The sequence below is a fragment of the Rhododendron vialii genome, chromosome 1a (assembly GCF_030253575.1).
Source record: "Rhododendron vialii isolate Sample 1 chromosome 1a, ASM3025357v1".
In the NCBI taxonomy this organism is placed as follows: domain Eukaryota; kingdom Viridiplantae; phylum Streptophyta; class Magnoliopsida; order Ericales; family Ericaceae; genus Rhododendron; species Rhododendron vialii.
Window position 1 is genome coordinate 46610715 of NC_080557.1, and position 12925 is coordinate 46623639.

The 12925-nt window shown below is 34.8% G+C and overlaps 1 protein-coding gene across 1 annotated transcript; it reads right to left on the minus strand.

Moving 5' to 3' along the window:
• Window positions 1-4314: 4314 nt before the first annotated feature.
• On the minus strand, window positions 4315-8481 carry LOC131321924 (phospholipase A1-Igamma1, chloroplastic-like). Its single transcript, XM_058352952.1, has 2 exons — window positions 6997-8481; window positions 4315-4752 (listed from the first exon to the last, which is right to left on the minus strand). The coding sequence occupies exons 1-2, from the start codon at window positions 8376-8378 to the stop codon at window positions 4521-4523; spliced, it is 1614 nt and encodes a 537-aa protein (XP_058208935.1). The 5' UTR covers window positions 8379-8481; the 3' UTR covers window positions 4315-4520.
• Between the last annotated feature and the right edge of the window lie 4444 nt (window positions 8482-12925).

Sequence of the window (12925 nt, forward strand, 5' to 3'; positions counted from 1 at the left end):
ATTGTTATACCCAAGTCAAAAATATTTGTAAAATATCACAAATTTTATAAAATAACCACAATTGTTATGAAAATACCTAAAATTGTCATTTTCTTACCATAATGTATCGTATCAAAAGAAAACATATGTAATTATGTAAATACCACAGATTATATAACAAACGACAATTGTTATGACAATACCATAAATTGACGTTTTCTTACCACAGTGTGTTGTACCAAAGGAAATTAATTAAAATATTTCATAATAAGACATGTCTAAAATACCACAAATTCAGTAATATAACCAAATTTGTTATAATAACACCATAAATTGACGTTTTCATACCACGTGTCGTATCAAAAAATTCAATTAGCTTGTTCAGTTAACGATAGTTATAATCTGCAAAATACCACACCATAATTAAATATATAACCACGATTGTTATAATAAAATTATAAAGTGGCGTTACCTTTCCACAACCTATCGTATATTTTTTTTTGTGCTAATATATTTCATAACAAAATAAAAACGTGTCGTAAAAAATCCATAATACATAGGTATACTGAAGCAAAATATATACGTAAATTAAATACCAAATATTGAATAAAATAATTACAAATATTATAACAATACCATATATTGTCGTAACCTTAGCACAATGTATTGTGCGAAACTTAACCTAATTATTTTTAATTCCCACCACATAATTTTTTTAAATTTTGAAAATTTTCACCATATTATCTTGATTTTCAATTCCATCCACACTATTTTTTCAAATTTTAATTTTTTCTACACAATACCTCAATAATTTAAACTAAAAATGAAGTTCTCGCTCAAAATTTTCATTCAAAAAATTCACCAAAAAGTAAGTACTATACCCAAATTTTCGAATACAACTACAATTTCCTCTCAAAATATTAGTCTAAATCAAATTCTTTCTTTACAAAATTTAATTCAAAAAATCAAAATTCCTTAGTGGAAAAATGAGATGTCACTAAAAAAAATAATTATCTAACTATCTCAAATACATACACTTTCGACACTAAAATAGAGTATAAAAAAAATTATGTGTGAATATCAAAAAATATAGTGTAAAAATTACTCTCTTTTTTGTAATTGGTGAAATTAATTATATTACTACCCATCTTATCAATATTCAGGGCGGTGCATTTAACAATTGGCACTATATATTTGACACGTGGATCGGTGCCAAACCTTCACCCTATGCATACCAATCCAACTTTAATGGTAGTCCTTGAAACTAGGTCGTATAAGTACAATCTAAATAATTTTGTAAATTTATTATCATTGTTCTTTCTTTCAAAAAAAATTATTATAGTCAACATATTGATTTGCACCAATGACATAGGCTATAATATGATCTACAAATGCAGGCCCAGCATTAAGACAGAGGCATTCGAGGCCACTGTCTTCTCAAATTTTCAGCCAGAAAATAAGGCCCCTACGTACAAAAAAGTATTATATAATTAATAGCTTTTAGTATAACAAATTCTCAATTATGTACCATAGTAATAAGGTGGTGGAGTTTGAATATTGATCTAAAAGATCTGGAGTTCAAGTCTTACATCCATCATTCCTATTTTTTTTAAAAGAACGTAGTTATTTTTTGGGATAAATTACATAATTAGTTCTTGAAGTTTCATACTTCAACAAATCTCGTCGTTCAATTTCAATACAACATTAAAATCTAATAATGCACCATCTGAGACCCATGTAAGGTGTTTTTTTTTATTATCAAAATCGTCTATCTTTTACAATTTACATAATATCAATTAGGTCATTCGTATTAAGAATGAAATTGATGGCTTATAGAAGGACACTTAATTGAAAAGAAAATATCATTCTATTATTCAATCGCGTGCCGATAATGGAGCTTGCTAAACTTGATCGAGGCAAAAATTTGCGTAGGTGAGTTAATCAACAAACATAAAAAATTCAACAGATTTAATTGTTATTATTGTGTCGCGGTTGCATGGCTACCGTACATTCAACTACAACAGAGAACTAGGTTTCATATCAAATATAAATTGAATGTACAATCTAAATGTCGTTAGTGAGTGTATTTTTAGAATGATCGATCATGGTTGTTAGGATGTTAAGTTATACGGTATTTAATTTGTGATATTTTAGACATGTATCTTGTTTGGGTATAATAATTATTGATCGTGCTACGACATATTTGGTCTTGTATCTAGTATCTTTTGATCGATTTCTTTTGGTACGATACATTGTGGTAAGAAAATGTCAATTTTTTGTGTTGTCATAACAATTGGGGTTATGTTATATAATTTGTAGTATTTTTCATATGAGGAAAAGGGAGAGAAAGTCAAGGAAGAGAGAACAATATATTACTTGCTAAGTCCTTTTTTATTTTATTAATTAATTTAATAAATGGGTGATTCGAATTATTCACATTGAAATCAAAAGCTTTAAAATTATAGTGCGTACGGTACACCTTCTAATAAGGGGTGTGTACCATAGGACTATCCCCACTTATTACATTAAAAAAAATTTCCAAAACACAAAACCAATTGGGAATGGATCACTTCGTAATGTTACGAATCGTATTGCTAAAAAATTATAAATCGTAAAAATGTTACGAATCATTGTGCTGAAAGATTATGAATTCTAAAACAAAAGTTACGAAATACATTAAAATTTTATGAATGAACCATAAAATATGTGCATATAGTATACTCTTTTAAGGGGTGTGTATTATAGACTTTTCCTGAATCTACTGTGCGCAACCCATAAAAAAGGTATATTATATGCACCCAGCCTCATCACCATTGGATTGAACAAAAACTCATCCTAACCATTCAATATTTAATTGCCCTTTATTCCTTGTGACTGGCTACCGGTTCTCTCTCTCTCTCTCTCCATCAGCTGCATTCGAGAGAAGTTCGTCAACTGCTTTCTCAAATCAATCATTCTATCACTACATTCATTTACACATTCAATTACACACTCACATTCACAATAAGAGTGGAGCCCGTACATACTACACATCCAATATATGTGGATCCCACCCTTATTGTAAGTGAAAATGTGTAAATGAATGTGTAAATGAGTGTGGTGTTATAATTTTCCTTCTCAAATTATAACTAACAAATTACTCTTCTATTTTCCAGATGTCCTATTTGCCATTCTTGGAGTTGCCCTGCGCAAGCCAGCAAATCACTCACATCTTATGGATGTTTGTGTTATTGACCAAAGGTTAAAAAAGAAGAAGTAGAAAAACTGCCTTATTCTCTTTGCTATTTGAAAAGAATTTTTCAAGAAATTCTCCTTAGATTCTTCCTACTTTTAACATTTCTCTCTCTATCCCTTTCCATTTATTATCCCTACTATTTTTCAAAAAACTTTTTAAAATACAAACCAAACACAGCAAATTAATGAAACTAATAGTATATAATACTACAACTTAACAATTCTCTGCTTGCAACTAAAGCTGCAAACGAACCGAGTAGCTCGCGAGTGGCTCGCAGCTCAACTCGATAGTGGCTCGTTCAAGTTTGGCTCGGAAGTTAAACAAACGAGTTCGAGCCGATTTTTTCAGCTCGTTTTGTAAACGAGCCGTTTTGTAAACGAGCTGAGCTCGAGCTAGGATAAGCTCGGCTCGAGTCGGTTCGCGAGCCGGGGTATATATACTTAAGTTTAGAATTTTTATTATTATTTCATATTTTGTTCTTTTCTTTTTCACTTTCTAGTCAACCAAGGGAGGCGAGAGCACACGCATACCAATACACCCCCGCTCCATAGGAAAATAAAAGATATATACATTCACAATCAAAATATTTTTGTTTGTATTAGGCTAATGTGAGGATATATATACATTTTTCGTTGGTCCGTTGAGGCTCGTGAACAAGCTCGAGCTCGAGTTAAGCTAAGGCCGGCTCGGCTCGAGCTCGACTCGTTAAGTTTTTACTGAGCTCAAGCACGAGCTCGTGTTCGTTAAAAACTTAATAAACAAGCTTGAACATTGTAAAGCTCGGCTCGGTTCGTTTGCAGCCCTACTTGCAACCAACAATCATCAATTTAGTGATTATGAAGCACCAACAATGGCAAGTTTACCGGGCACTTTCCCAGTTGCAGTTGGACACAGGCAAAATCTATAACTACCACAAACTTTACTGCAATTATGCTACTGTAGCATCTGTAAATAAATTACGCACTATCGGAACATTTATAAATAGACTATGCAATATATAAACTGTACGTAAAAAAAATTGATGCCTTTGCTGCTTTAATCAATCAATGTAATAGAGGAGTATTACGCAATATATAATCTGTACGGAAAAAAATGATGCCCTGCTTTAATCAATCAATGTAATGTACCTTCATAGCTATTTCCATATCTTTCTTTCAGTTCCAATTATACCATTAAAACCAAAAAAAAAATACTATCCTAAATCATAACTTATTCCCTTCAACTGCCATAACATTCGATGCCTTGCACGAAGGTCGAATCTAGTACTCGCATAAATAAAATCTTTCGCATACAAGCTTTTCCTCGTTCAAAGGCCCAATTGGCTGAGTTGAAGGTACATGCCGTTGGGGTGGTCATCTAATTTGGGCCGTTCAGGCTGTATCCAACGGCCATCCTCACCTCTTACCATCCCTTTGTTCTCATCTTGCCTCCAATTAGGTGGGACCATGTAGTCGTCCTTTAGAAAATCACAGCCCTTGTTCACCAGTGCATGGTCCCTCCCACTTGACAGCCCAAATCCATGCCCCTTGCCATGGTACCTGCAGCAATTAACCAAAAATTGTGAGCTACTCCCTCCGTTCCAATTTGTTGTCCAATTGTCGAAATACGTGTCTTTCAAAAATATTATTATATGTTACATTTTATAATATTTTTTATGATTTTGAAGATTTTGTACAATAAAACTAATTGAGATCTATCAAACAAGATCCATATTGCATATTAAAAACATTACGAATTGAAAATTATAACCAATTCTTTAAGAGGTCAAACGCTATCAAAAAGTCAAAAAGTGGACAAACAAACCGGGACGGAGGGAGTAAATAATACTATATCCTGACAACTGTAGCTAGCTTTCTTAATTTTGATGACAAGAATAATGGAGTGAATTATTGAAGAATAAATTTTTACAGCAGGCACATGCAACATATCGTTTGCGCATGGTCGATCGTCACCGGCCACTAGATTCGCAAACTTAAACAAGAAAACTACTCTTTTTGTCTAGTAGGAATTTTTCTATTCTTTTTTTTAAAGAGATTGAAATGAAAGAAACAGGTTAGAACTTAGAACCGCTACTTTGAGTTAGGTTATCAATGCGAGATTATTAATTTAATTATTGCATATCGCTAAAAACGTTAATGAATAAGAATTTAGACTTACATTTTACCCCTCTAAACTGTCACATATTCTCAAATTACTCAATGAACTATATAAATCTGGCACTTGACCACCTAGACTATCTAAAGAGACCACCTTAAACTACATAAACTTTTCAAATTGGGCCCATTTTTCACTCATATAATAGCCGTCAAAGAGGCCGAATAACGTGAGCTTAATTTTCCCACTAGCAATACTATAATAGTGATCTTTCTTGGTATTTATTTAATTCTCAACTGAGAGCTTATCCCACTAGCCATGTTACCATAATAAAAGCTTGCCAGCTATCAAAAGTAGCAAATTTACAAGAACGATGCCAACTTGTGCCAGAGGGTTTGTTTGCATTTTCATTTTACTATAGTTTTTATTTAATTTTATGACAAGTATATTTCTTTCTTCTTTCAAATAGTTCGTAGTCGTTTTCTGATATTAAATTATCAAAACAATCGATCTAAAATTAAGCCCCTCGCAAACAGAAAATAAAAACACGAAGTAAACTAAGATATTAATTCTCATAATACAAGAAACCCCATGAAAAAGCTAATAATTCAACGAATCCAAATCAAACCTTGAGCCATAAGTTTTCTTTACGTCAAAAAAAAAAAAAACTATTATTTGCGTGTGTGACCATCTTCATCTTCATTGAAAAACAGAAAATCAATATATATAGTTGCATGAATGTGGGACCCTGGCAAGATCATCACCTCGGGCCTAAGAGCATCCACAGTGTAATAATTAAAACCAAAAGGTTGTTAAAGTTAGCAATGTGTGCTCAAAAAAGTGCTCACATTATAATAACCAAACTTAGCAACCTCTTAGCAACTCATCAAATTTTGGCCTTTGAATAATCAAAACTAGCAACTTTTTGCCAATAACCAAATTTATTGGACCCTACATCTTCTCAATCAAGTACACCCATCATGGGAGAGTAAAACTCACTCTTCATAAAGCAAACGCTTTATTGGTAGGTGAAACTCACTCTCCACTTTGGCAAGTGATTGTGCATTTGACAATATTGACCACTTTATGAATCTTAAAAAATACTCTCTACTTTCCCCACTTTCTCATAATACAAGAAACCCCATGAAAAAGCTAATAATACAACGGATCCAAATCAAACCTTGAGCCATAAGTTTTCTTTACGTCGAAAAAAAAAAAAAACTATTATTTGCGTGTGTGACCATCTTCATCTTCATTGAAAAACAGAAAATCAATATATATAGTTGCATGAATGTGGGACCCTGGCAAGATCATCACCTCGTGCCTAATAACGTAGGCTTATTGCATTTGGAACCCTTCTCGCCTAGCTAAACAATGATGCTAACACTGCCCTTGTCGTTTATGGTGTGTGAGTGAAATGCAACTGACCAATCAAACAAAACACTCCCTCCGTCCCAAATTTTTTGTCCGGTCAGTGAAACGAAGTGTTAAAAATAATATCATTTTTACAAGAAAAAATCAAAAGTTTTTTAATAACTTACTAGATATCAATGAGTATTTTTAATTTGTCAAAAAAATTTGAATTTTTTTTAAAAAAAATTGTATTATTTTTAACATTTCATTTTGTGGACCGAACAAAAAATTTGGGACGGAGAGAGTAATGAAATGGGGGAAGGGATATGACTAACCCATCAAGCAAGTGAAGGTGAGCCTCCAAGTTGTGGGCACAAACCGCGTCCGCATCAGGTTTCAAAAACGGCGAGCTCTTGTGATCCAACGCCAACTCGACTCCGACGTGCGAGTAACACCACGGCAAACCCGCCGCTGCCTTCATCACCGCCCTCGGCACGCCCTCGTTGAAAAACCACCCCGGCGATTTCGGCACCATGTCGTGAACGTTCACCACTCTCAGCACCTTCAACCCCAACATCTCCACCCTCTCCTTGAACCTCGCGTTCCCGACCCGGGGACCCGAAAACGAATAAACACAAACAGGCACAACCCGACTATCATCCATCACGTTTATACCGGTTTCAACGATATCGTACCCGCTTACGATAGCCAACGCGCTTCCCAAACTGTGCCCCGTTATCGTAATGCTCATTTCCTCGTCAGGGTACAATTCCATTAACCGTTTTACCTCGGTTAAAACCTGCTCCCTCGCCGAGTATTTACAAAAACGACACTCCTCGTTTTTATCCGTATATAGACCCAGGAAACCCGATTCGACCTTGACCGTCGGATCGGGACATGGGATCTTATCCGCCAAGATCGGGCGGAGGAAGTCCATTAAATCCGCGACCCACTCGAGCAGGGTCACGGTGCCCCGCCACGCAATGGTGACGTCGCGACGTCCCAGAACCCGCGACTTCTCGTCGTTCGAAACCGCGACGTACCCGATCCAGTTGGCGTTCTTGCTCCAGACCTGGGGCCAGCGTGACCTCTTGAAGAAGTTGGGCAGGTTGATGTCGGCGGTCGCGTAGAGGTAACGCGTGACCTCGTAGCCGGAGCTGCCCATCCCGAGGCGCGCGAGGAACTCGCGAGGCGTGAACCTGCAGCTACCGCAGTACTTGGAGAACGGGTCGAAGTCGAAGGCGTCGTAGCAGGCTTGGGCCATCTCGCCGTACCGGATCAGCTCGGATCGGAATAGCGGGTCCATCGGGTCGAGCAGCCCGGCCCAGTCGTTCTCGCCGTGGAAGTCTCGCCAGCAGTCGGATAATCTACTCGGTTCGTGTATTTCGTGTTCCGTTGGTGTTGCTGTATCTGTTTTGACGTCGGTTATTGGTTTGGATAGGACGTGTGGGGTGGTGAGTGATTTGGTGGTGTGACGAGGTTCGTAGAGGTGTGTGTGAGCTGGTCTGGACACGTCAAGCACTTTCAGTCCCTTGCCCCAGCTTCGCGGCGTCCTCCAAGTCTTCTGTGGTCGTTGGACAGGGACCTGGTCATTGAAAAAATGGAGCCGAGATTTTTGGGTGAAAAATGGGAGGGAAAATTGGGTATGGGATTGAAGGGGAGAGTTGTGAAGGTGGGATTTGAAGGGAAGAATGGTGTTGTATTGAGAAATGGCCATGGGAGCTAGTTTTGTGAGCTAGGTAGGGTTTGGTGGGGATCAATGGAATAGGGATGGAGTTGGAAGCCAATTAGAGGAGAGAGAGAGACTTAAGAAAGAGAGACTTTGGAATTGGGAATTTGGAAGTCAACCTAGGAGGGTTCATCTTCGGAGACCTTCATGGGTGAGCTCATTATGTTTATGGTTTCGATGTGATGGTTGGACTCTGGAGTTGAACAATAATAATTCCGCCGTCCTTCATCTCTTTTTTAACTTAAATATATTTCAAATTAATCGTCCAATTTTAAAATTAATGGACTAGATTATATAAATTATCATATCAATAGATTAGATTTTGTTTTCTTAATAAATTGAAAACGCGAGATTTGACAAACAAATTGGGATGAAATGAGTACTATTTCAGGAGTATGGAATACGTACACAGTTTGTGGGAAAATTCATAGAACATCTATTTTAATAATGCCTTTTTAAGTAATCTAAATAGTATTATTTGGGAGAAAGCTATGGTACACAAGGTATACCGTATGTTTAAATTATAACAATTTGTGATTTTCATTATGTTGATTTTTGGTTTCCTAATGCATATTTATGATTCTAGTTACGACTTGTACTTTAAAATTTACCTGTTGAACAAGTTGTTAACAGGTTACCCATAATTAAAAAATATTATTATTATGCAACCATAATTATTCGTACCAGAATCCATAATACTCCCTCCGTCCCAAATTCTTTGTCCAGTCCGCAAAACGAAGTGTTAAAAATAATACAAATTTTTCAAGAAAAAATTCAAACATTTTTCATAAATTAAAAATACTCATTGATATCTACTAAGTTGTTGAAAAACTTTTGATTTTTTCTTGCAAAAATTGTATTATTTTTAACACTCCGTTTTGCGGACCGGACAAAGAATTTGGGAAGGAGGGAGTACTTGTACCCTAACTAAATATATGCGTACAATATCAAAAATTAAATAATTATACCCATAAATGTTATAACAACACCATAAATTGGCATTATCTTACCGCAATAAGTCGTACCAAAAATACTTTGACTCATATAATATTCCGTAACATAATCAAAATATGTTGTACTAGAATCAACAATTGTTATACCCAAGCCAAAAATATTTGTAAAATGCCACAAATTTTATAAAATAACCACAATTGTTATGACAACACATAAAATTGTCATTTTCTTACGACAACGTGTCGTATCAAAAAAACATATGTAAATACCACAAATTATATAACAAACCACAATTATTATGACAATACCATAAATTGACGTTTTCTTACGACAATGTGTCGTAACAAATGAAATTGATGAAAATATTCCATAATAAGACATGTCTAAATACCACAAATTCAGTAATATAACCAAATTTGTTATGATAACATCATAAATTGACGTTTTCATACCCACAATGTATCGTATAAAAAAATTTCAATCAGAATATTCAGTTGACGATAGTTATAATTGGCAAAATACCATACCATAATTAAATAATATAACCACAATTGTTATATGTCTCTAATTTGATCATTTGTTTATATTTCTTTCTAATTTTTATATATTTTTTTATTTTTTTAGTATAAAATACATAGTTAGTCATTGAAGTTTCATACTTTGGCAAATTCAGTTGTTTAAGTTCAATACAACATTAAAATATATTAATGCACCATTCGAGCGCCACCTTAGGTATTTTTTTTTATCAGAATGGTCTATCTTTTACACAATATCTATTAGATTATTCGAACCAAGAATGAATTTGATCGCTTATAACTAGACACTTAATCAGATGAAAAATGTCATTTTTATTGTTAAATTTGAGTGCCAATGATGGAGCTTGCAAAACCTGATCGAGCCATAAATTTACGTGAATGACTTTATTCAACAAACATAACTAATCAACAGTTTTGATCGTTACTATTGTGTCACTGCGCATGGCAAGGCTACATCCAACTATAGAAGAGGACTAAGTTTCATATCAAATATAAATTGAATGTGCATTCTAAATGTCGTTAGTGAGTATATTTCTAGAATGATTGATCAAAACTGTTAGAATATAGTTATACGATCTTTAGTATTGTCACCAAAATCAGAGATCATCAAATATCGACAACTGCATAATCGAAAAACATTTAAGGTATTCAGATGCATTAAAATCAAGGGAAAATGACAGCTCAGGACATGTTTTGATAATTAATACCTGCTAAGGACAACCTAAGAACATTTGTAAAGCTGAAAATGTCCTTGACGGGTATTAATTATTAAAACACGTCATTGGCCGTCATTTTCCCTAAAATCTAATAATGCACCACTCGAGCCCCATCTAAAGCATTTTTTTCCCAACCAGAACCGTCTCTATTTTACATAATGTGAATAAATCATATGCACCAAGAATGAAGTTGATCACTTATCGTTAGACTCTTAATCAAACGAAAAAATTATTTTATGGTTGAATTCGGGTGCCGATGAAAGAACTTTCTAAACCCGTTTGAGCAAAAAATTTACGTGAATTCTTTAATCAACAAGCATAATGAAATCAATGATTTTGATTGTTATTATTGTGTCGCGGTCACAAGTCTACCGTATATTCAGTTACAACAGAGAAATTGGTTTCATATAAAGTATATTGAATGTACAAATTCTAAATATTGTTATCGAGTATATTTATAAAATGATCGATCAAAACCGTTAGAATGTAAAGTCCTACAATATTCAACATTGTCACCTAAATTTAAAATCATGGGATATCGATAAATATTTAACCAAGCGACATTTAACGTGTCCGAATGCATTAAAGTCTATCGTTAATTGTGTTACGACATATTTTAGTCTTGCTACAGGATATTTGAATTAATTTCTTTTGGTATGACATATTGTGGTAAGCAAATGCCAATTTTTGGTGTCGTCATAAAAAATTATGGTTATGTTATATAATTTGTGGTCTTTTTTGGAGAGGGAGAGGGAGAGAGAGTGAGGGAGGAGAGAACAACCGGTTACCTGCTCAATCATTTTTTCATTTTATTAGTTGATTTAATAAATGGGTGGTTCAGATCATTCACTTTTAATCCGATGGTTTAAAATCATGGTGTGTATGGTACACCTCTTAATGAGGGGTGTGTGCCATATGACTTCCCTTACATTTGTCTCAAAATAAATATCTAGTCCGCAAAATGAGAATTTAAAAATAGTACGTTTTCTACAAGAAAAAAAATCTAACTTTTTCCATAAATTAAAATAACTCATGGATATCTAGTAAATTGTTGATTTTTTTTAAAAATATGTTCAAGTTCTCTTTTTGCATATCAGACATTTATTTTGAGACGGAACGAATACTTTTAAGTCCTTTTTCCTTACTCTTTTCTTCCCTGTCGAGCTTCTATTTCCTTCATTCAACGGTCCCCCTTACTCCATTCCCTTCTTAAGTCAAGAATGGCGGGTGGGAAAGGTAATAGGAGTAGCTCTTTCCCGGACCCTTGTGAGCGTAAATAGTCCGTGCTGGCGGGTGGGAAAGGTAATAGGAGTAGCTCTTTCCCGGACCCTTGTGAGCGTAAATAGTCCGTGCGCGCGCACCTCATGGGTTTTATTGGTTATTTCTTAAAAAAAGCTGTACGGTACACCCTTTTTTTATGGTACGTGTTACATTCAGCTCGTTTACAGCGGACCCGAGTTCAAACACAATAAAATTCGGCACAGCTTGGCTCATTTTAGCCCTATAACTCAGTATTGAAGAAGAATGACATAATCATGATTCTCTACGAGAAATATAAGTAATGTCGCCTCCTTCTCATGACAGTGCTAGCTAGCAAGAACAATTCTATTCAACACAACCTGTTTTTTTGATAAATCATGTCACCATCTGTGTGCAATCATGTATGGTTATAGAAACTTTTCTAAATATTGGATTAGAAAATAACTTTGACTCAGTAGATTTGTTTGGGTGAGGGGATTAAGTAATAGCACTCGAATGATCTCGAAATTTCACTTGGGTCGATCTTTTTAAACATCTCTTTTAGCACGGTTTCAATAATTATTTCTCCATCTATCTATTTTCAATTATTACCAAAAAAAAAAAAACTCATCAAAACCTAAACCGAACAAAAGATTATCCCAAGCAGTGTCTCAAATTTTCTTCTTTTAGTTATAGATTTTCACATTTTGATCCGACCATCCTAGTTTTTTGACGTTCGACTATGCATGTGAATGATGGCATGAAGCAATGATACCAATTTTGTTTGGGGTGGATTCTCTCTCGTTCACTCGCGTTGGAATCATCTTCCAATGCATTATATGCATACTAGCTCAATGAGTTGTAACCTTGTTATTAACTAGAAAATGTCAAGTTTCCCAAGTTAGGTAGAAGACTTTAGACAGCCTTTAATTATAAAGGGGAGATCCAAAACAGCCATTTATTTACTGGCACTTCACACAAAAGGAAGGGTGAAAAAGGACCAAAACCATGATAACCTAATTTCAAGTTCCTTCACACACCATATATAAGGTCCATAAAATAGTGCTAGGTAGTGTGAACGCAACTAAAG

Bases quoted from the DNA above. Each gene is read 5' to 3' on its own strand.
- LOC131321924 (XM_058352952.1), bottom strand. From the start codon at position 8,378: ATGGCCATTTCTCAATACAACACCATTCTTCCCTTCAAATCCCACCTT. The intron at 4,753-6,996 runs GTTAGTCATATC...TAATTGCTGCAG, and splicing joins CACCTTCACTTGCTTGATGG to GTACCATGGCAAGGGGCATG.